Source organism: Zingiber officinale, chromosome 3A, assembly GCF_018446385.1.
Source record: "Zingiber officinale cultivar Zhangliang chromosome 3A, Zo_v1.1, whole genome shotgun sequence".
Lineage (NCBI taxonomy): Eukaryota > Viridiplantae > Streptophyta > Magnoliopsida > Zingiberales > Zingiberaceae > Zingiber > Zingiber officinale.
Window position 1 is genome coordinate 11,691,973 of NC_055990.1, and position 24,221 is coordinate 11,716,193.

Sequence of the window (24,221 nt, forward strand, 5' to 3'; positions counted from 1 at the left end):
AGAATATTATTTTAAGATCATACAATTAGTGAAATAGATATAGTCTTACTTTATGAAAGTCTATTAGAGTTTATATGTCTTTTTAGGATAAACATCAAGTTTGTAGCATAAAGTATTTACACATGAAATATAATCCTTTTTTGATAATGCAAAAGAAAATTTTCATGATATAATGAAATATCAAAACCAAGTTTGTGACTCCTTTCAATGCATTAAAATACTTTTCTTGTTGTTAAGGACTTAATTACATTGTATTTGTATTCATGTTTGAGGCATTCAGCTTTAGAATTATATTATACAGTATGATTAATAAATTTAACATATTCTCCACTCAGTGATAAAAGCAATTCAATATTAAAATCACTATGAATTCAGAATTTCCACAATTGCAAAATTAAATTTAAATTCATGTATCACTAATTAGATGTTGATATACATCCTGATGACAATCAAAACAGCTATAGTTACATGGACCTATATAGAGAAAGGAAATAATTAATAACACATGCGAGTATTAAATGGTTTTGAAATAGAAATATAATCTTTAGAGATCATCCTAGCTAGGTTTTCTAACAAATAGATGCGTGCATGAATCTAAAATCTTTTCTAGATAACTTCTTCCTCCTTCGTCTCCTCTTCAAGCAAGGCCCTATATATATGTGTGTGTGTGTTCAGTGTGGCCTCCCCAATGTGATCTCAAGGTTCAGCTTGTTTAGGTTCATTGTCTGCGAAAGGCTTGATGAATCCAATTCTGAAAGCATTTCCAACTTTTTCGTCGTTTCCATGTGATCCTGATCATGCCAGAGTTATGAAACAATGATGCATCAACAATATCTTTGCTTCAAGGTACAATTATTAAAGTATATATCTCAATTAATTAATCATTCCACATGAAACTTTTTCTTTTTTAAGAAACTTAAACACCACTAGTACTTTATTATTGAAGATTTTACATAAGCTATTCTTAATCATTGTTAATAATGGTTGTAGCGATAAAAATAAAAACTAATATAATTTTATCTAATATTGATCCTCCAATTAAGTTATATGCAATTAAGGCAATGAATATTGACTATAAAATATATACTTAATGCTTTCTAAATATGATAGGATATGAGTGAAAGGCCAATAGTTTAGATACCATATAAGACTTCATGTTCTTCCCTGCAGTGGAACTACTTGTCATGCCATTGCAGCAGCTTTTCCTGTTGCTCATAATGCAGAGAATAATGTCATTTTTACAGATGAATATATTCAGAAAATAATTCGATTCTATGACCCAACAGTTCATATTTTAAGTATTTCCCAGGTGAAGCAGCAAAGAAGTTGCAGAAAGCAATCAATCTTATATGATACATTTCAGACATGGTGAATATATGCTGTTCTTTGAAAGGCAGATAAGGGGATCACAAAATGAGCCAGAGTTCCCCATTTTAATCTCCTTTTGAGGATCACATAATCATCAAGGATATCTAAATCAATCATGATTCATGGACACTTGGAGCAATTGATTAAAGACTTGTATGATTTTGTGGGAGAAAAAAAGGAGTTAAAATGCTTGTATACCTGTTCCTATTTTTTTACTTCTAAACATAAAAGCAATGATCAAAGAACATCTCCCACACGAAAATATATAAATTAATCATTCATAATTACCTTGGAGGAACAGCATTGCTCCACATGTCACCAGCATGATCGTTATCATCAGAATTCTCTCCTATTGATAAAATTTCAGATGATCCATCAGATGGAACTGTAACAGATATTTTTTGTTACAGTACTGTTTACTTACAAATTATACTGATGTGATTGATTGGGAAATTTAAAAAAGTAGAAAGAAAATCTCAACCTGAAGGAGCTTCTGGCTTGTCAGTGTTCTTCACAGTTCTGTACATCTGCAATTAAAAATATAGACATCAAAGCCAAATCTACAATATTTTAGTTGTTTTTTCTTGGTAAAAAAAAAAGATTGCAGTTCATCTTTGCTTTTCCTAAAGCTTCAAACTTGAATGATTTCCTGTACACTTATTTTCTCCACCCTTTATCTAATGGTAGAATCATCTTTGGTCTGTGCACAAAAGCTGTCAAAAATATTTGAGCTACAGATAAAAGAGGGAGGAAAGAAACCAGAAGGAATGAAAAGGCATTTAATAAACCATATTTATTATAAGTAAAAGTAAACTGTGTCTGTGTGTCATTTATTCAGTGTTATAATTGCATGATAAGCAAAAAGCTGCTGACAACTGATCAGAACTCGGCAACAACAACAAGTAGAAAACAAAAACAGGAAGCTGAGGAAAAAAACAAAAGGAAGGCACATGATTCAAGTGGAAGTTCCTGATACCTGCAAGTGAGATTTCACATGAGCCAAAGTGAGATCCTTCACGTCCATGAGCTCAAGAACCGACTTGGGAGTGGCCCCTGAGCACAAAAATCAGCGTCAAACAAACAAACAAACATAAAAAGAGAAATCTAAACCCTAATTTAGATAGATAGATAGATAAATATATTAGTTGTTTAGAAACTATCTATCTTCACACAGCAGAATTCACAAGTTTGTCGATCATACTCTCGTGGCCTCCCAGAAGCTCCACCGCGTGGACGAACCGTGCGTGCAGCGTCGAAGTCCACCGCATCCTCGGTGCTCTCATGCTCCGCCTCGACGCCAACCTCGAGTATCTCGGCCGCAGCTGTCCTTGGTTCGCCGCGAGCCCTACAAAACTGCGGTCGGTCAGAGGAGGACGACGAAGGCAAAGAGATCGCTGAAGCACCGACAAAGTAAAATTACCGATCAAGGAAGAGGAAGAAGAAGAAGAAGAAGAAGAAGAAGAAGGCGGGTGGTGATAGATTGGAATCCCCATCAGAGGCACCGCCATCTCACAAGTAACGTGTGGCTGGGGGTGGTGGAAGTAAAGGTAGTGATGGCGGTGGTGCGAGGTGTTAGAAATATGGCTCACGGTGGTGCCGACGGCGTTAAGGTTAGAGGCACCGATGGTGGTGGTGGCGACGGCGGCGGTGGTGGAGTCGAGAGGGAGCTTCCTCGTAAACCCTAATTCCATGGTGTCATCATGCTTCCTCCAACCTGATATGGAGGCGTTTGGGGGGCTGATTTGAAGTGAAAGATCTGGACGAGGAGAAAAGAACTCCATTAATTTGGTCTACTGTGAGCTCTACTTCTTTCTTTCTTTCTTTCTTCTCCTCCTCCTCCTCCGTTAATAATTGATGCAAAACCTGATAAAGTTCAGCTAAGCACTTCACCGGTCCCACGATGAAACAAAGGAAGGTAAATCATGTAGTGAGCGGCGCCCAGTCAAGATTCGAACACTTCCCATTGATACAAATTTACTTACCAACTCAGATCAGGCTCCTTCCCCGTTAATAATGCATGAGAGAGAGAGAGAGAGAGATGTACTTTAGGTTGAATTAATAATTAATGTGTGAACATTGTGCCTGTATAGAATGTGTGTATGGTGTGTCTGTCTGGAATTATAGTGATGCACAGTTCGATTGTAGAGGCAAACAAGTTGTGAAAGCGCAAAGTTGATAGCATCAACAAATGGGGTAAAATTTGAGAGGTTGGTTCATGTGAGTGCTGTGAAGAAAGTGACATCTGAGAGTTGTATCACACATTGAAGCAAAAAAGTAAAAACATGATTTTGCTCACCTTGAGTGTTTTCCATCGCCGACTCCACAACAACGAGAGATGAAAGGAAATAAATTATAATATTAAACGACCTCCTAAATTGGAGGACATTTAATTCCCCAGAGAATAAACCTCTTGTCCAATAAAGCAATTCTAACTGGGGGTGAGAGTTGTATAAGAGAGAGAAGATTTTTTTTTATTTTTTATTTAGATTCCAAGGCATTTGCTTTCTTGGGCAATCTCTGAGAAAGATTTGGAAAATCTAGTACAAGGTTACTCGTAGTTTTAGAGACTGGTTGTACTTGAACCCAACTATTCAAACGCATGTTTTCCTATCTCTCCTTCCTCTCGCTCACGCTGGCTAAATCAGCTTGCATGAATATTCACCTATTAGTATTGTAAAACTATTAATGTGTATTAATTCAAAAAATAACTTGTAGAAAGAAAAAGATGAAAATTAATTTTGGAATTGAAGAGTGGAATAGGAAATGAAATTAATTTGATGAGAGGCGCCATTTGCTAATTTTAATATACTTGGAGTGCTATTCGACAAAAGAGCATTATAAAAGAACATGTTTTGGTAAATTACGTTAAGTTATTGATATAAAGTAGAGAAAGTAAGATGGACTACACATGTGGCATTATCTTGGTTTAATAATTGAGTGTTGTTTGTTTGCTAACAAAAGGAAAAAACCAATTTTAAAAGGATAATTCTATTTTACGTTTTCATACGTTCTAATGGATTTTTTTTATGATGCAAAAAAAATTGGCACTTTTATTTTTAAAAAGTAATTGTAATAATATTTTTCCAATTTTCTTATATGAGTTAGAGCATCCATATCAGATACCCTATTTAAAGAATTTTCCTTAAATTTTGGATAAGGTAGTTAAAAAATCTCTGCATCAGCTACCCTATTGATTTCCTAAATTATGCATTTATGAATAGTACTTCTCTAAATTTAGGGAATGGATTCTATTCCCTAAACATTACAGAGGAGAGAGAAGAAATAAGGAAGCTGATATATGATATATTAAAAAATGGATATCCAAATTTAATAAAGTAACTTTTTTACCCTAAATTATGCATTTTGGATAGGAAAGCTGATGCGGATGGTCTTAGTAGAAATAATCTACTAAATATAGTTACTATTAATCTACCATTAATTTGTTCCAATAATTTGGCATTTTGCGAAATATAATTACTTTGAAACAAATACTTTTACCATCCATATTTACTTACTTTTAAACTACATGATAATTGTAACTATTTTGCTATCATTTACCCATTTTATGATATTGTATTCTAGCATTTTTTTTTCCTTCTTCCTGACTATAAAGTAATCTCCCTCTTCTAATAATGTATAAATTTTTATTATTATTTTTTTATTTTTGTTATATAACTTACTCATCACTGTTGTTTTTTTTATCATTCTATATTATTTTTACGATTTTATATAAGAAATTTAGGATGCCAATATCTCTTTGAGAGGAATTTTCTTAGTAGTTTTGAGAAAATGAAGTAATATATGAAACATAGAATAAAAGTCCAATCAGTATTTACAGAAAATATATAATAATTTTTTCTAAAAAATTAAAAGGCTAATTAATGAAGGCAATTAATTCTGACAACATGATATTATACATCAAGTGGTGATATAACGTCTGAGAGATCATTGTGTGTGTGTATATATCTTGTTATTGATTGCTGCCGACACAAAGTATTTTGATTACATTTTCAAATTTCCATTTCTTCAGAATGAAATTAAGCAAACTCTTCCAATTCTATTTTTTTAATTATTGGAAATCAATATAATAAAAGACTCCTCATATTCTAGATAGATATTTAGAAGATTTTTTTTTTTTATTTTTTAGGGCTAATGAAAATAACCATCCTATATAAATATTTTCATTTAATTTTATGACCTGAATTTATTTTTTTTTATATCAGGTATCGAGATCTTATAAGTCATTTAACATCCTGTTTGGAATCCTATAGAATTGAATTTCTATGGTAATTGAAATTCAATTCCATAGTTTGGAATGAATTTTTGAGATGGATTTGATATGAAATTCAATTCCAATTCCATTCAAAACATGAACAGTAAATCAGACTTCAAATAGTCAGATTTAGATAGGAAATTACCATGAACAACTAAAATTACTTAATTATCCTTTTAACTTAAAACCCTTTTTTTCCATCTACCGACTCTTTTGTTTTTTCCTGCCTTTCTCCTGTGCGTCATTTCTCCTTGCACCGAAAACTTCTCCTTGCACCGTCCGTTTCTCCCGTGCACCATCTTCTTCATACTGCTGTCAGCCACCTTCTTCCCGTGCGCCATTTTCTTCTTATTCTCTAATACTTAACTTTGATTATTAAATGGTTAGTTATGAGGATAAAATGGTAAATGTATAAGAATGGAATTCAATTCAAATAGATTCTAAATTAAGGAATTCAATTCAATTATATTGTTCAGCAATCCATTCTAAACATAGGAATTGAATTTAATTCTGACCAGAATTTAATTTCTAATGGAATTCAATTCAATTTCTTCATTTAAGTTGTTTCCAAATAGGATGTAAGAGATCGAATAAAAGGATAATTGAATAATTGACTAAATTATCAAAGTTTAATTGAACTTGACATAACCCTCTGTATGGCAGCAACTTTTTTTTTTGTTTTTAATTACAGATAATATATGTTCTCCTCGTCTAAAACTGAAACTAAAATAGCTGTAATTTTTTAATATATTGTGTGATTAATAAATGTTTTTTTAGAAAAAAATGATATTTAGAAATTATTACGACAATTCAAAATTCAACTTCTTAAAAAGAATAAAAGAGGATTTAATAATATTTTTAAATAAAAAATTAAGCAATTATCTGTCACTATATATTTTGTTGAGATTCAATCAATCATTTTAAGAAATCTTTGATTGCACGACAATATGATATTCTAAAAATTTAAAATCTTTTCAATATGCAATAAATATAAATTTATTATAATAATGTATTATAAAATTGTTATGCATTTATTATTTTAAATTATTTAGAACTAATGCATAATTGACTTCTAAATTCAATATCTATTAATTTTCTCTAAGAAGTCCATGTGATTTTAAGACGTGGTGCCATCTTATTAGTGCCCTCTCACGATTGTCGTATGTTATCAAGAGAAATTAAAATTTAATGGGAATCCAAATTGATATGAAATTTTTTATCGAATTTTAACCTCCGAACATTATAATTATTATCCTATATACTTATCAATTGAACCCGTCTTAAGCCAAGTCATGTGATTTCACGGTCTATGTATTTATATTGTAAATTAATATGTTTTATTAATGTAAATATTTGTTAGTTAGCAACAGTATGTTTGAAAAATATTAGCATCAAAGAAAGAGAATATGTCATTTATAATAAAATAAATGTTTGCGTGTTTAGAAAAATATTATTATTATAAATAATTAGAAATAATAAAATTTATTAGAATTAGGGCGGTAAATAAATTAAGTCGTTCATGAGCTATTCGAATCTCGATTCAATAAAAGTTTGTGTAAGCTCGTTTAATGAGGCTTGTTAAGATAAACAAATCAAGCTCAAGCTTCACAATATTCGGCTCGTTAGCTTGTGAACATGTTTGTTAAGCTCAAGAATTAACTTTTAAATAAAAAATAATAATTTTGATATTTAATTTATAGATTTTACACTCTACTTAGTAAACATATAGATAAATATATTAAATTTATTTATTAAAATAAAATTATAAATTTTAATAAAAATATTATAATTTTCTCTAAATATATAATTTTATTTTTAATGAATATTTAAATTTATAATTTATATTTATTAAACCCATTTAGGCTCGATAGTAGCTTGAATAAGCTCGTGAACCATGAATATATATTCGTTAAATAAAATTCGAACTCGGCTCGATTATAAACGAGTCAAATTTAAATATTCAAGAGTTTGACTTGACTCGACTCGGCTCGATTACACTCCTAATTAGAATCGTATAGAGGTATTTAAAAGATACTGATAAGTTGCTAGATAATTTTTTAAGGTTTTTAAATTTATTGATGATTAAATTTAAGAGGTATTTTAATTTACTGTAGTAATATTATACCATTTTTAAAAGTTTTATTATATCAATTAGTCCATCAATACATCCTATAAATCCACTAATACTCTTATTTTAATCTTATTAAAGCTAAATTTTCATCTTGTCCGATATCTAATTGATCTTAACCTACCATAACTTTTTTTATCCAACATTCGATCAATCTTGACCTACCGATACTTTATGTTGCCTAGCATTTAGTCAACTTTAATCTATTGGGATTTTCTCGTTGTCTAACATCTGATCTGTTGTATTCTATAAGCAATAATACAGTAATGTATTTGCACAAAAATAGCTAGCATGTAATAAACAAATAAATAAAAGAGCAGAGAGTTAGAAAATAGTTATCCAGGGTTGAAGCGTCGTCGTGTCGACTGTCCTTAGAGAATTTATCGCCACCCCACGATGCAAAGACTTTCTATCTCATGTCAATTCTTTGTTGGATTTTCAACTACCAAATGTCTTGTCAATCATGATCTACTTAGACTTTTTATATTTTATCAAGTATCCGATCAATCTTGATCTACTTAACTTTTCACTTAACCAACTTAATATATTAATCTACTATAAAATATCTCTGATCAATTTTAACCTATTTAATATTTCATTCAACTAATTAATATATTAACCAAATATGAAGATCCAATTTGAATTAACTTGAGCTTATCAACTTCGACCGATTGCACCAATAGAGTTGTGATTTTGGAATATACTAATTAGATAAATTTATGCTTAAATTTCTCTTGTTCATATTTTTTAATCTAATAAGTTTTTTAAAATTACTATAGAAAATTTGAAACTTCTAGTCCGTCTCTAACTTTCTTGATAAAACCCAACAATGCAACTGTTGGAGTAGTTATCTTTGTCTTTGAAGTGTATTACGGGTGGAGTTGTCATGTCAATTCATGACAGGGTAGGCTAATTCGTTGGTAAAAAGGTGGAATCGTCACCCTAACGGTCCCCTGACCCCTCACCCCACAAGATTTCAAAATGAGTAAATCACGGTTAATACTGGACAGGAAAGACGAGGGTAGGGTAGGCTAATTCGTGACCAACCATTTGGTGGGTAGATCAGATTTTCCGATCCAATTTGGCCTTTTCAAAAATTTATACCTCGGATCAGAATTAGAATCCATTAAAAATTAACTATAATCTTCCTTAAATTTATCTTCCCATTTAAATTATAGTTTGGATCGAGCTAGATAACCAGAGATCATTAACAGTGGGCGGACCACCCCCTTCAGTCGGCGCGTACAATCCACCCAACCGTCGACGGACTCTGACCGCTTGGCTCAACCCAAACTATAACCTAGGTAGGAATGTGAACACAGGGAAGGTCGCAGTCAATTTTAACTGAATTCCAATCACGATCCGATATGCAAATTGTAAAAATGATCAGGAATTACGGACCAAAGGATCTGAACTCATTTGGTAGATGAGACGGACTAATCCATCATCTTAATGGATCGAAAAATTTCCAATCCAATTCAATATAAAGTAGGCTATGGATTATACAGGCCAACCACATGCCCAACATAAAATATAAAAATGAAATTATATATAAAAAATTTTAAATTTTGTTATGAATTAAATAGGTCAAACTCATAATTTAGCATTCATATGTGATGATCTTAAGTATCTCTATATCCAAAGTTCAATTGGGGGTGTGAACTTTACATTTATTATTTGAGAGTCTTTCTTTCCAAACGTTTGCTTTTCTATCTTTTCACAATTATTCGAGACATATCTAATTCAAGTTAAAATCTCGTCTTAGAAGTTCTTGGATTTTTTATTTTAATTTTAACATTTTAGGAAATATTTTTTTTATCCTCAACCTATAGATTAATCCAAGTTCATCATGAATCAACTTGTGCAGGTCACAGGTCTAGACAGGTCAGCTCATCTAGATCAATCTTTAAATAAATTGATAAAATTTTAATATAATCTACTTAAATTATTTAACGAAATAGATCAATCTGACGACTACAATCTAAATTGACAGCTTTAATTACGAGTGATGTTCTATTGAATTTTTCTTTAAGGATCACTAATATGTCACTTATATTTCCTAGACAAACCACATTTTTAAATAGGCCTTTGACAAATTGCCCACCCTCATGCCTGATTGTTTCTATGTCAATCATTATTACCTGTTTTAATATATATATATATATATATATATAGAATTTATATGCTGCGGTGATTATGCTGAGGCGAAAATGCGGTGCCGTCCACGTCAGCTGTGGTGCCGTGAAAGTGAACCAAAGAAAGCAGCGCGTGAGAAAAAAAAAAGGAAAAAGCATCGCAGCGAGAGAGAAAACAAAGTGAATTCTAGCGTCGCAAGATCTGCTCTGCTCTCTCCCTCGCTCTACCTCGCCGCGCCTCTGATCTCCCTCGCTGCGCCTCTTGCCCTCGCCGTGCGATCTGCTGCAACTCTCTCTCGCTGCGCCTCTCGCCCTCGCCGTGCCTCTGAGATCTGCTGCAGCTCTCCCTCTCCGCGCCTCTCGCCCTCGCCGTGCCTCTAAGATCTGCTGCAGCTCTCCCTCTCCGCGCCTCTCGCCTTCGCCGTGCCTCTGAGATCTGCTGCAGCTCTCCCTCTCCGCGCCTCTCGCCCTCGCGAAGCTCAGCTTTCTCCATCACCGAGCTCTGTTCTCTCCATTGCCGAGCGCTGCTCTCTCCCTCGCGAAGCTCAGCTTTCTCCATCGCCGAGCTCTGTTCTCTCCATTGCCGAGTGCTGCTCTCTTCCCTCTCCTGCCGGCGCAGCAAGTCCCCTCCTGCCTAAGCGAGGTCTATTGAAGTTATCCTTGGTTAAAGTTTCAGTTGTACTTCGTATCATTTATCCTTGGTTAAGGTTATATTGCTTTTGAATACAACCATGCTTCTCTTGGCTCAGCTTGGTTTCCATTCCTATGAGCAGGTCTATTGAATTTGCCAATTCAACATTCTGATCTCTTACACATGGAAATCATTGGTTAAAGTTAGAATGCTTTTGAATACAACCATGCTTGTCTTGGCTCAGCTTGTTTCCATTCCTAGTTTATTTTACTATGATGTATGCTAAAATTATAATCATGTTCTAGGGTTGATAATTGCTAGTTGATAAAATTAGATTTATAATGTAATTGACCTACTGTGAGATACTTGGATTAGGAGTTCCATTCCTAGTCATTAACTTGATCAATTGACATTTGTTTTGTCTTTTTTATTCAATTATAAAAATATATAGAGTTGAGACTAATATATCATATAAAAAGTGTTTTACTTACCAGTGATGATATAGTGACTTCTAAATATTAAAAATGTAAGGCTACATAGTGCATCACTTTTCATCCTAATAATGTTTTCTCTCCTGAGCATCGTATACTTGATTTGTCACTATCTATGCTTATGCCTATGCCTATGGAAAGACCTTTAATTTCATGTTTAACTTAGATGTTCTGTTAGAATTTGATGCATCTATATCATAATCACTTTTATTGGAAGAGTTTTTATTTATATCATGTTTATGATTTATTTATCTATTGTCAAATAAAATACGAGGGCGTTCAGAAATGGAAGAAAATAGAGTTGATGATCAGGAATTCATTCCCCAAGTTACAGATGATCGAAAGCCAAAAATTGGAATAGAATTCTCATCTCTAGAGGATGCATATTCGTTCTATAGCCAATATGCACGAGAAGGTGGATTTAGTTCAAGGAATAGCACGAGTAGGAAAAATAAAATGACAAATGAAGTGACATGGAAACAAATTGTATGCTTCAAAGAAGGACATACAGATCTAATGTGACACAAGAAACATCCAAACCCTGATCAACAAATAAGGGAAAGAGCACGTGGCACAGTTAGAATGGGTTGTAAGGCAAATATTGCATTTGTCAAGAAACAGATGGGACCGGATTGGGTTATCTGTAACTTTATAGAAACTCATAATCATCCTCTCTCGATTCCATCAAAGGTGCATTTGCTACGCTCACATCGTAGTGTTTCGGCAGCCAAAAAAGCATTGACAAAACATTTTTCAGAGGCCAATGTACCAACTTGTCAACAAATGCGTTTATTAGAGATAGAGTATGGAGGCCCTGAATGGGTAGGTTATACAGAAACTGATATTAGAAACTTTGAGAGAAATCTAAGGGATGAACAAAAGGGTATTGATGCTGAAACACTTATCGAGTTTTTTACATCCGAGCAAGAGAGGAATTCATCTTTTTTCTTTGCCTACGAGACTGATTCTGATAACAGATTTAGTAGGTACTTTTGGGCTGATCATGTATCAAAAAGGGCATATAGTGTATTTGGTGATGCTGTTGTATTTGATATAACTTATAACACCAACAAATATGGTTTGATTTTGGCACCATTTGTAGGAGTTAATCATCATCATCAGACAATTCTTTTTGGTTGTGGGTTTCTTAGTGATGAGAAAACTGAGTCTTTTGTTTGGTTGCTTACAAAGTTCTTAGAAGTCATGCCTAAGGTGCACCAAACATTATCATTACTGATCAGGATCCTGCAATGACAAAAGCTATTGCACAGGTTTTACCTCAAACAGTGCATCGCTATTGTTTGTGGCACATATTGAACAAATTCCCAGAAAAATTAGACCCTTTGACTTTTCAAAACTATTATCACAGCATAAAGAACGTCATTGCAAATTCTTCAACACCTGATGATTTTGAAAATTCATGGGAAGAGACTATCAAGGAAGCTAACTTAGAAAAAAATGATTGATTGTCCTTGATGTATGAATTACGACACAGATGGGTGCCAGCATATTTTAGTCATGTATTTTCTGCAGGAATGTCAAGTAGCCAAAGATCTGAAGGGTCACATGCATTTTTCAAGAAATATGTCTCAAATAAAAACTCATTAATGGATTTTATCATACGTTTTAATAGAGCACTGAGACACCAAAGACACAATGAGTTAGTTGCGGACCATATCGATATGAATGAGAATCCCAAAGTTAATACAACCTGGCCAATGGAAAGTCAAATGGTTAAGTTGTACACAAAAAAGAAATGGCTCGAATTTTAAAGTGAAATGATCGAGAGTCATAGTTATTATGTGCAACAGACATATACAGGAGTTGCCCCAGTAGTTTACCACGTGATGAAATTTCAAAGTTCCTCTTCTTCAAAATCAAGAGTGTCACGCATGACAAACAAAGGGATTACATATCGTGTAGCTGCACCAAATTTGAGTTTGAGGGCATTCCATGTAGACATATGTTAGCTTTTTTTTGTATCAACCAAGTGTTTCATTTGCCTGATATGTATATACTCAAACGATGGACACGATATGCCAAAGTTGGAGCAATATATGCTTTAGGAGAGCAAAATGCCATTGATGAACCAGATTCAGAAAGATATTTGATGTCAAGGCACTCGAGGTTATCCTATAAAGCTTCAGTGTTAGTTGATAATACATCTTTGAGTAATGAGAGAACAACCTTCTTGGAAGAACAATTTGATTGTATCTACAACAAAATTCAAGAGATGTCCATTAATACAACATGCAGTGATAGAAGTCAAAGAAAAAAATCCATGGATGAGACACTTGGTATTATTGATCCTTCTGTAGTACGAACTAAGGGATGTGGGAAGAGATTAAAATCATCAAAGGAGAAATCAACATCAAATTCTAGGCTTTGTCGTGGATGCGGACATCGAGGAGTGTCACATGACAAGCATAACTGTCCTAATTTGCAACGAGGGTATGTGTCGATTCAATTTTTCATTTTTATTATATTTTTTCTTACAAACAAACTTATTTGATTATTGTATATGACAATATGCCAATTATTAGATCAATTGAAGATAATAATCATATCAGTCTTGACGACACATATGAACTGGATTTGGGATCTATAGCCGGTACTATCAAAGTTTTAATTTGTTAAATTATAGTGGTTTATTGTTTATTGAGATAATGAAATTAATAAATTATCTTTATTTTGCAAGTTCAAACAACATGAGATAGGATGTTGTAATTATCCATGGTTGGTAATTTATTGAGATAATGGTCCACTTGGTTTACATACTATCTTTTTTTTATGTTGTTTCTTGATGTACATATTTTTACATACTGCTGCCAAATCTCATGTTTTGATTGCCAGTGTAACTATAACCAGAAAACTCATGTTGGACAACAACAATTATGAATATTGAACTGTTACTTGGACAACAAAGTTTCAACTGGACGATATGATACCATGTTTTTTACTTGAACTGTTACTTGGACGATATGATGTAATTGATTTGATCAAATGAATTAGAACCATCATCTAATTTTATTGGTTCTCTATTTCACTTCAAATCTGTGCTAATTGATATTGAAGGACTGCCAGATCATCAATATATAGTGAACAAGGTGTCAAATGTCAGCAACATCCACATTTTCAAATCTGGTTCTCCATTGCACTTCAAAAAGATTTTTTGTATTGATTATTTTGAACTTTTTCATTGAGTTTATTGTGGCATAGTTTTATCTAACGGCATATGCATATTGCTATATTCATGTCTAGTAATTGCTTAGTCTTATTTAGTCTTAAGTATTTTCTAATGGATGTAGGTTGACAATGGTTACTGCAAGGATGGAAAGGATGCATCACTCATGTCCTCTCATTATGGATGCACTAATAATATTCTTCAAATGTAGCTTGCCTTGGTTGTGGTTGAAAGCTACTTGATCCGGATGCAACTGACAGGAGCTAAATTTCACAAGCAAAGTTTACTAATGTAGCAAAGGATTCATGTTGCATTCCATAGCTCTAGTCTCCTGCACTTAGTTATCGTACTAGATGATGTGTTATTCCTAGTTAGGCCATGTATTGTATTACAGTTGTTCAGACTTTTTGCTGTACTAATTTGGTGTCTGGTAAATTCCGTTTGTTTAGTGAAGACAAGTAATTCTAAATTAAGATTGATGGGAAGATACTTTTGTTTTGTTATAAGATTACTGATTTCAAAACTCACATGTTGTATAGATTTCGAGTAATATTGCACCAAACATGACTCAAACAGTGTAAATGTGTAAAGATCAAATTTTTCCTTCTCCATTTGCATTGCTAGGCCATTGGACAAAAATGAACAACATTTTTAGAACGTGAAGCTGTTGTCAGGTGAGTCATCAAAGCTTTTTTTATTTTTATTTTTTCTCTTTTTATTTGGTCGAAAGGGACTTAAAATGATGCTATTCAATGGCCAATGACCAATGATGCTAGTCTTCGAAAAGGCTCATCATATTTTGAATGTTTTACAAAATGTTAACTGAATCTCTGGCGGTGTGTCAATGCTAGAAATTGTTTCTCTAATGTTCAAGGAAAGAAAACATTTTTTGTTACTGATTTTCTCTGTTAAGAAAAAGAGTGAATTACCATTGATTTTCCAGAAAGAAAACTAGATCATGGGCCCAAGTTTTTGCCAGTTTGCGTGCTTGGTCTGAGCCATTTCATGGAAATTGGGCACTGAAACATTGCTAACCCTTGCAACATGTGAAAAACTTCAACGAGCTTACAAGAAATCCAACAGTTGCATCCTTTTCATCAATAGAGGACAAGAGTTGCTAAATTGCACCATCTGTGCATTGGTTATGAATGAAGAACAACTAATTCCTGCTTTCACTAATTCACCATCTGTGCATTGACTAGAATACAGTAGTTTTTACTTTCGTCATACTTACTCCCATCACTTTTTAGTGCCAAATACCTGTACACTAAGAAAGAGAAGTAACAAACTACAAGTAGAAGGTAAGATAAATGATGTCGAAGTAGGAAAGAACTGATCACCTCAGTCTTTCCAACAAATGTAATGGGTTCCAAACCTGCAACAAGAGGGACTCTAATTGTACAAGATTAAATGTTAAATTACCATGTAGAAGTATGTCAAAGACATTGATTCAACTCTGTAAAATACATTGATTCAACTAATAAAAAAGTCTACTGTCAAATACATTCATCCAATTAAATAAAAAAGTCTACCATAAAATACATTCATCCAACTAAATAAAGAAGTCTACCGATTAATCACTAATATTAATAGAGTCAAATTTTTTTTTAATCTCTTCACACATCTCGGCGATCTTAGCTGTATTACGATGATATTCATCAGCTAAATCTAGCTGGTTTTTTATCAACTTCGCTAGTTCTTCAGTCTGCTTCATTTTTTCACCAGAACTTGAGGATGGAGTTGAAGTTGAACCCAAAGTTGAGCTTGAACATTTTTGGACAGTAGGGGCAAAGAAACCATGTTGTCTCTCCTTGTATGAACTAAAATCTCTTAATGCTTCCTCTTTACTGAGATATGATCTATGCAATGCACCGCTATATTTGTTAACTTGAGTATGAGTTTCTTCCCAACTATCATAAACACCGGGATTCCGTCCAACAAAAACTACATATGTTTTTCCCTACATTACAATAAATAAACATTTCAAAAATAAATGCTAATCTTATAATACAGATTTTGAAATTCAAATAGGAAGCAAAAATCAAATCAAATGGCTAACCATTTGAGTAATGAAATCCACCTACGACATCAACCTATTTAATTCAATATAAAAGTTAAAATATGTTGAATCAAACATATTGCAAGCAATAGAGAATTACATAATCCAAATATAATTTTCATCTGATTCTGTTAAGTGTTCCATCTATCTTAACCTACTTGAACATTATTCATTGCACTTGTAATAACTTTGTCAAGTAACCAACACATGCACACTTGAGAAATCATATTAGTAACCACACAATATAGTTAGTCTTAAATTTTTAACCAAACATCAAGACTAGTTAGTTGAACTCGACCACTTGTGTGTGATTGTATCAAAGATCATCCTAATTTCTTAATTGATCGAACTCGACCACTTAGGGAACAATTGCACCAACATGTATAATCTTCCTTGAGTAGTATAAGGATTGTATCTATACCAATTTTGAAAAATTATTATTCAAAATATTAACTAAGTGTCAATAATGGTGAACCAAATCCTTGGAAGAACATGGAGTTGAATTTTTATTTATCCTGTTTCTGCATAACCATTGCCAAAATATATGCTTGGTAAGAGATGATATTTTAATGAAACTGATTGTGAAGGTGAAACTTGTAATGTGTGTAATGAACCTTGTTTGATACTATCCATTGAAGTGGAGGCTAATGTTAGTTAATATGGATGTCAACAACTATGTGGAAAGAGTTTCTTATCTGGTAATTAATGGACCTTGTTCAAGGAAAAGAAGAGAGGACCTGTCGCCACTTCTGCTAGGGCTCGCGGCAGAATAGAACCTGTCGCCGAAGAGAGGGATAGCTCGGCGCTTCTGCTAGAGGGGACTCACGGCGGCAGGAGAGGGGAGAGAGCGAGAGGCACGGCGAGGGCGAGAGGCGCGGAGAGGGAGAGTTGCAGCAGATCTCAGAGGCGCGGCGAGGGCGAGAGGCGCGGAGAGGGAGAGTTGCAGCAGATCTCAGAGGCGCGGCGAGGGCGAGAGGCGCGGAGAGGGAGAGCTGCAGCAGATCTTAGAGGCACGGCGAGGGCGAGAGGCACGGAGAGGGAGAGCTGCAGCAGATCTCAGAGGCACGGCGAGGGCGAGAGGCGCGGAGAGGGAGAGATGCAGCAGATCTCAGAGGCACGGCGAGGGCGAGAGGCGCGGAAAGGGAGAGCTGTAGCAGATCTCAGAGCTGCAGCAGATCGCACGGCGAGGGCGAGAGGCGCGGCAAGGGAGATCAGAGGCCCGGCGAGTAGAGCGAGGGAGAGAGCATAGCAGATCTTGCGGCGCTAGGGTTCACTTTGTTTTCTCTCTCGCTGCGATGCTTTTTCCTTTTTTTTTTCTCACGCGCTGCTTTCTTTGGTTCACTTTCACAGCACGCAGCTGACGTGGACGACATCGCATTTTCACCGCAACATAAGCACCGCAGCATATAAATTTTCTCTCTCTCTCTCTCTCTCTCTCTCTCTCTCTATATATATATATATATATATATATATATATATATATATATATATATATATATATATATATATATTAAAAATATTCTTATTCTAACACTTTTAACTATAACTACTAAAACAATTTAAGTCAAATTACTTCATATTATATTAATATTGTAACACCTATGATCATGCCTACTACAATTTTGTAGTAGTTTTAGTCATAATTAATATAATATGAAGTAGTTTTGATTAAATTGAATGGATTTTAATCAATTTTAAGTAATTTTTATGAGTTAAATAATAATATTTTATTATATTAACCTTCTATATAGTAATTTTGATTAATTTAGAATAATTTTGCTTTAGGATATAACAATTATAAGGAATAAAGGTAGCCCATTACGATTATCCAAGATGAAATATGTAAAAAAAAAGAAGCAATATTAGTGTAATAAAGGCATGAAATTATAGTTAAATAAAAACACAATATAATATGAGCAAGAGAAACAGTTATAACTATATTAACTATAATTAGATTTATTCTTAAAAAGATTTTATTTATTTCTAAGATATTTTATGGTTACTATTAACATTATAAAAAAAATTAATGGAATAAATTAGTGATGGGATGATTAATAGGTACCATAAATAAAATTAAAATTTGAATAAATTATAATTTTATATTAATAATTTATGTGAGATTAAATTACTTGTTAATTTAAATTATAAACCGACGTCTCAAATATCTCTCAATGAAATTGAAAATTAAATAAATCTAAATTTTTAAATAGAAAGGGTCGGAACCCCAGATTTCCTTTTTCTGATCACCCCGTAAATAATTTGCCTACGCCCAGCCGCACACATCTTTTCAACTCCCTCACCGCCTCCGACCCCTGCCCTCTTTCCTCGCCGACCTGCTCCAAAACGACCGGCGCCGGCGATCACTTGTTCCTCACTCCCTCGTCCTCCATCGCCTCAATCGGTAACCCTTGGGTCGGTTTCAACTAAACCCTAAAACCTAAGGTACGCCTTATGTCTTCTTCTTATCGACTTTTTTGCAAAACTCTTTTTAACTAGTGGATTGCGATTTTTCTTCTGATTCGAGGATTTATGATCCTTATTGCCCGTGTTATTTCCCTTTTATCAAGGTTTATTTTGTCGATCGGTAAATCTATTTTCTTGGCTACTTCAGTGGTCTAAATGGTTGTTCTCGGGGATACGGCTGCAACTGGTTTCTCGCGCCTCCATGCTTTCTGCGATTGTACGGTGAGCATCCTTGATTTCGATTCTCCTGGATTCCATCGCTTCTTTCCTTGAGGATCTTTCCGTGTGTTTGCATTTTGAAAAAAACTTTAGCTTTTCTTCATTCAGGGAAGGGAAAGGTATTGCCTTTTCAGGCATAAGCAGTGCCAACCTAGTAGGTGCCACCTTATTCGAGGTGGCTTGAATCGTTGGCATGGGCATGGATTGTCAGTTGGAAGAGTTTTGACGCCAAAGTTCCCGCTATTGTTGAGTCGAAGAGATGCTGTTTCGAAAGGCCCACAGGGTTCATTAGTAGAGGAATCTGATGCACTAGCAGTGTACCCAGAAATCATACATTTCTTCCGTCGTCCACTGCTTCATGACAGTGCTATTGCAGAGCTGCTGAGGCAGGTCCAAGTAAAGGTTTCAGGTGACATTGTTGAGATAAAAACTGAAATTTGTTTCAACATAGGTCTTGATGGTGTGCTGTCAGCGGAGAAACTTGGAACACTTAAGTGGCTTCTGCAGGAGACATTTGAGCCTGAGAATTTTCAGGCAGAGAGCTTCCTTGAAACAGAAGTTGCTGTAGATGCTGCTACCATAATTGTTGAAGTTGGACCTCGCATGTCCTTTACTACAGCATGGTCAACTAATGCTGTATCAATTTGTCAAGCATGTTCCTTAACAGAAGTGACTCGCATGGAGCGGTCAAGAAGATATCTTTTGTATATTAGGAAAGGAAGCAAGCCACTGGAGGAGCGCCAAATCAGAGAATTTGCATCAATTGTTCATGATAGGATGACAGAATGTGTTTATCCAGTAAAGCTTACTACATTTCACACTAGTGCTGCTCCTGATCCGGTTATAGTGATTCCTGTCATCGAGAGGGGAAGACAAGCATTGGAAGAGATTAATCTAAAGATGGGTCTTGCTTTTGATGAACAAGATATTCAATACTACACCAGGCTCTTTAGAGATGACATTAAGAGGAATCCTACATCAGTTGAACTATTTGATATTGCACAGTCAAACAGCGAGCATAGCAGACACTGGTTCTTCAATGGGAAACTCATTATAGATGGTGAGACAATGGGCAAAACACTTATGCAAATAGTGAAGGGCACTTTAAAGGCAAACCCAAATAATTCTGTGATTGGATTCAAGGACAACTCAAGTGCCATCAAGGGGTTCACGGTATCCCAGTTGCGCCCAGCATCACCTGGAGTGACATCTTCCCTTCACAATATGATCCGTGAACTAGATGTATTATTTACTGCAGAGACACATAATTTTCCTTGTGCTGTAGCTCCCTACCCTGGAGCAGAAACAGGAGCTGGAGGCCGCATAAGAGACACACATGCTACTGGACGGGGATCTTTTGTTGTAGCTTCGACAGGAGGCTATTGTGTTGGTAATCTTCATATTGAGGGGGCCTATGCACCATGGGAAGACCGATCTTTCGCATATCCTTCAAATTTAGCATCTCCTTTACAAATTCTAATTTCTGCAAGTGACGGAGCATCTGACTATGGCAACAAATTTGGAGAGCCTCTAATTCAAGGTTACACAAGAACATTTGGTATGAGACTTCCCAATGGCGAACGACGTGAATGGCTAAAACCTATAATGTTTAGTGGAGGTATTGGACAAATTGACCATGCACATGTATCAAAGGGAGAGCCAGAAGTTGGAATGCTTGTTGTCAAGATTGGGGGTCCAGCTTATCGAATTGGAATGGGAGGTGGTGCTGCTTCAAGCATGGTCAGTGGGCAAAATGATGCGGAACTAGATTTTAATGCAGTGCAGCGAGGAGATGCTGAGATGGCTCAGAAACTATATCGTGTAGTCCGTGCTTGTGTTGAAATGGGGGATAAAAATCCTATTGTTAGCATCCATGATCAAGGGGCCGGGGGAAATTGCAATGTTGTAAAAGAAATTATCTATCCTGAAGGAGCTGAAATTGATATCCGTTCTATAGTTGTTGGTGATCATACCATGTCAGTTCTAGAGATTTGGGGTGCAGAATACCAAGAACAGGATGCTTTGTTAGTTAAATCAGAGAGCCGGAGTTTGTTGCAGTCTATATGTGATAGGGAAAGAGTTTCTATGGCTGTTATTGGTACGATCAATGGTAGTGGGCGAATTGTGTTAGTAGATAGCTTGGCTATTGACCATTGCAAAACAAATGGGCTTCCTCCACCACCGCCGGTTGAGAATCTTGAACTTGAAAAGGTGCTTGGAGATATGCCACAAAAAATCTTTGAGTTCAAACGAGTACCTACAATGGTGGAGCCGTTAGATATTGCACCCGCCACTACATTAATGGACTGTTTGAAGAGGGTCTTGAAACTACCTTCAGTTTGTTCTAAACGTTTTTTAACAACAAAAGTTGACAGGTGTGTAACAGGACTTGTAGCACAACAACAAACTGTGGGTCCCCTCCAGTTACCACTTTCTGATGTTGCTGTTATTGCCCAGTCTTATACAGATTTGAGTGGTGGTGCTTGTGCTATAGGAGAGCAACCACTGAAAGGTTTGTTGAATCCAAAAGCTATGGCAAGATTGGCTATTGGTGAAGCATTGACCAATTTAGTTTGGGCAAAGGTTACATCTCTTGGGGATGTAAAGGCCAGTGGTAATTGGATGTATGCCGCCAAACTTGATGGAGAAGGAGCAGCCATGTATGATGCAGCTATGTCTCTCTCAGAATCCATGATACAACTGGGTATAGCCATCGACGGAGGAAAGGATAGTCTTTCTATGGCAGCAAATGCAGCTGGTGAGGTTGTCAAGGCTCCTGGTAACCTGGTTATTAGCACATATGTAACTTGCCCTGATATAACGAAGACTGTAACTCCTGACCTAAAATTTGGAGATAATGGTATTCTTTTACACATTGATTTAGCGAAAGGACATCGGCGACTGGGTGGTTCTGCACTTGCACAAGCATTTGACCAAGTTGGCGATGAGTGCCCTGATCTTGATGATGTACTATACCTGAAAAAGGTGTTTGAGGCTGTTCAGGAACTCCTGAGTGAGCAATTAATTTCTGCTGGTCATGACATTAGTGATGGTGGGATTATTGTTTGTATTCTTGAGATGGCATTTGCTGGTAATTGTGGTGTGCAATTGAACTTGACTTCCAAAGGCCATGGCCTTCTTCAAGTGTTATTTGCTGAAGAGCTCGGTCTTGTTCTTGAGGTCAATTCACTAAATGCTGACAAGGTTATGCAAAAACTCAAAGCGGTTGGAGTTTCTGGTGAGATTATTGGAAATGTTACTACTACGCCAACTGTAGAATTGTCTGTCGATGGAATCAAACTACTGAAAGAAGAAACAACTTTCCTTAGGGACTTGTGGGAGGAGACAAGTTTTCAACTCGAAGGATTGCAAAGGCTAGCTTCTTGTGTTGAATTGGAGAAGGAAGGTCTAAAGCATAGACATGCACCTTTCTGGTCATTGTCGTTCACTCCAAAGTTCACTGATGAAAAGCTGATCCTTGCTACTTCAAAACCCAGAGTTGCTATCATTCGAGAGGAAGGTAGCAACGGTGATAGAGAAATGTCGGCAGCATTCCATGCTGCTGGATTTGAACCTTGGGATGTAACAATGTCAGACCTTCTGCTTGGACAAGTCTCTCTGAACAAGTTTCGTGGTGTCGCATTTGTTGGTGGCTTTAGTTATGCTGATGTACTTGATTCAGCAAAAGGTTGGTCTGCATCAATTAGATTTAACCAGCCTCTACTGCAACAATTTCAAGATTTTTACCACCGTCCAGACACGTTTAGCCTAGGTGTATGCAATGGGTGTCAGCTCATGGCCCTTCTTGGATGGGTGCCGGGCGCTGATGTGGGAGGATCCCTTGGTTATGGTGGAGACATATTGCAACCAAGGTTCATTCACAATGAATCCGGCCGCTTTGAATGTCGCTTTACAAGTGTCCGGATTGGAAAGTCCCCCGCCATGATGTTTGAAGGTATGGAGGGTGGTACATTGGGTGTCTGGGCAGCTCATGGTGAGGGAAGAGCATACTTCCCTGATGACGGTGTTCTAGATCACGTTCTGAAGTCTGACCTGGCTCCTCTACGTTATTGCGATGACGACGGCAGCATATCAGAGGCTTATCCTTTCAATCCAAATGGATCTCCACTCGGAATTGCTGCGATTTGTTCTCCTGACGGAAGGCACCTTGCCATGATGCCGCATCCTGAAAGGTGCTTTATGATGTGGCAGTTCCCATGGTATCCGAAGGAATGGGATGTCGACAAGAGAGGGCCTAGTCCATGGCTACAGATGTTTCAGAATGCTCGCGAATGGTGCTCTTGAAAGAGGTGCACGTATCCTAATCAACTTTTGTGTCGTGTTTCTATCTTTATTGCTCGGTTCACCCTTTGATTCATTCATTACTGAGCTTGTTTTGATGCTCTTCTGCAGGGCTTGAGCAGAGATCTCTTCTGTGAGGATGATAATGAGTTAATGATAGAGCTTCATAATTTATTGAGATGCCTCTCTTTATCTCAGTTAAATTCGGATGATATATTTTGAGTACAATTGTTGGATGAGACTTTAGCCCTTTCATGGAACTCTTTCTTCTTAACTTTCTTTCTCTTGCAAAAAAAAAAAAAAATAATAATATGAAAATTGCAGCTTGATTACTGCTGTTGCACTGTCCCACCTAATTTGAGGTTTGAACCTCAAATTCTTAACTTGTAGCTAGTTGAGTTTCGTTTAATTTTCTGTGTAATCCTGTGTCTGCAATTGATCTATGACACAAAACAGGTTTGAAATTAATAATTTTGGATGTAATGTAAATCCTCGTATGCGCAATTTTAATTGTTTGTTTTCTTTTTCCTTTTTCAGTGAAAGATCGCACGGATGATTGCGGAGAAAAAATTCATTATAAATTTAATCTTTGATTATGAAGTGGTAAATCAATTTATTTCAAAGTCTTCTTGGACTTAATAGCGATATAGTTTTTTTATTATAAATTATTAATGCAAAATTTGGGTAAGTTTGTTATAGTTTGATTAATCCTCCTAACTAAATCTAATAAATTTAGTTGAGAAAAATACAAAATAAATTATAAACTGGATTTTCCATTTATAATAACAAATTTAAAAATTATAACATTGGGAAGAAATTCTGGTTTTAAAAAACCGGATACAGGTTGTACGATGATATGACATTTTTTTGAAAAATAAATTATAATGTATTTTCTATTTTTTAACTTATTTAGATTTTAGACAACTTAATTTTTTGTTTGGATTTAGGTGTGTTTTTGTTTTAATATG

The 24,221-nt window shown here is 35.4% G+C and overlaps 3 protein-coding genes across 5 annotated transcripts; 1 reads left to right on the forward strand and 2 right to left on the reverse strand.

The window, feature by feature from the left end:
• Positions 1-386: 386 nt before the first annotated feature.
• On the reverse strand, positions 387-3,273 carry LOC122051157 (probable transcription factor KAN2). Of its 3 annotated transcripts, none has more exons than XM_042612132.1 (7): positions 2,789-3,273; positions 2,570-2,713; positions 2,345-2,421; positions 1,850-1,895; positions 1,657-1,717; positions 1,142-1,205; positions 387-791 (listed from the first exon to the last, which is right to left on the reverse strand). In XM_042612132.1, exons 1-7 carry the CDS (start codon positions 3,147-3,149, stop codon positions 672-674), a joined length of 873 nt encoding a protein of 290 aa, XP_042468066.1. In that variant the 5' UTR covers positions 3,150-3,273; the 3' UTR covers positions 387-671. The 3 variants fall into 3 exon arrangements, with proteins under 3 accessions (XP_042468066.1, XP_042468065.1, XP_042468068.1); XM_042612131.1 differs by having other exon boundaries at positions 1,657-1,753; XM_042612134.1 differs by having other exon boundaries at positions 1,657-1,753; positions 2,570-2,721; positions 2,789-2,923.
• Positions 3,274-10,091: 6,818 nt separating this feature from the next.
• On the reverse strand, positions 10,092-10,463 carry LOC122050191 (octapeptide-repeat protein T2-like). The gene has a single exon (XM_042611120.1). The coding sequence runs from the start codon at positions 10,461-10,463 to the stop codon at positions 10,092-10,094; it is 372 nt and encodes a 123-aa protein (XP_042467054.1).
• Positions 10,464-18,512: 8,049 nt separating this feature from the next.
• On the forward strand, positions 18,513-23,736 carry LOC122051158 (probable phosphoribosylformylglycinamidine synthase, chloroplastic/mitochondrial). The gene is made up of 4 exons (XM_042612135.1): positions 18,513-18,711; positions 18,881-18,954; positions 19,060-23,261; positions 23,365-23,736. Exons 2-3 carry the CDS (start codon positions 18,889-18,891, stop codon positions 23,254-23,256), a joined length of 4,263 nt encoding a protein of 1,420 aa, XP_042468069.1. The 5' UTR covers positions 18,513-18,711; positions 18,881-18,888; the 3' UTR covers positions 23,257-23,261; positions 23,365-23,736.
• Positions 23,737-24,221: the final 485 nt, after the last annotated feature.

Bases quoted from the DNA above. Each gene is read 5' to 3' on its own strand.
- LOC122051157 (XM_042612131.1), bottom strand. From the start codon at position 3,149: ATGGAGTTCTTTTCTCCTCGTCCAGATCTTTCACTTCAAATCAGCCCC. The intron at 1,206-1,656 runs GTAATTATGAAT...TATGAGCAACAG, and splicing joins AGCAATGCTGTTCCTCCAAG to GAAAAGCTGCTGCAATGGCA. The intron at 792-1,141 runs GTATCTAAACTA...TGGCATGATCAG, and splicing joins AGAACATGAAGTCTTATATG to GATCACATGGAAACGACGAA.
- LOC122050191 (XM_042611120.1), bottom strand. From the start codon at position 10,463: ATGGAGAAAGCTGAGCTTCGCGAGGGAGAGAGCAGCGCTCGGCAATGG.
- LOC122051158 (XM_042612135.1), top strand. From the start codon at position 18,889: ATGGTTGTTCTCGGGGATACGGCTGCAACTGGTTTCTCGCGCCTCCAT. The intron at 18,955-19,059 runs GTGAGCATCCTT...TTCTTCATTCAG, and splicing joins ATGCTTTCTGCGATTGTACG to GGAAGGGAAAGGTATTGCCT.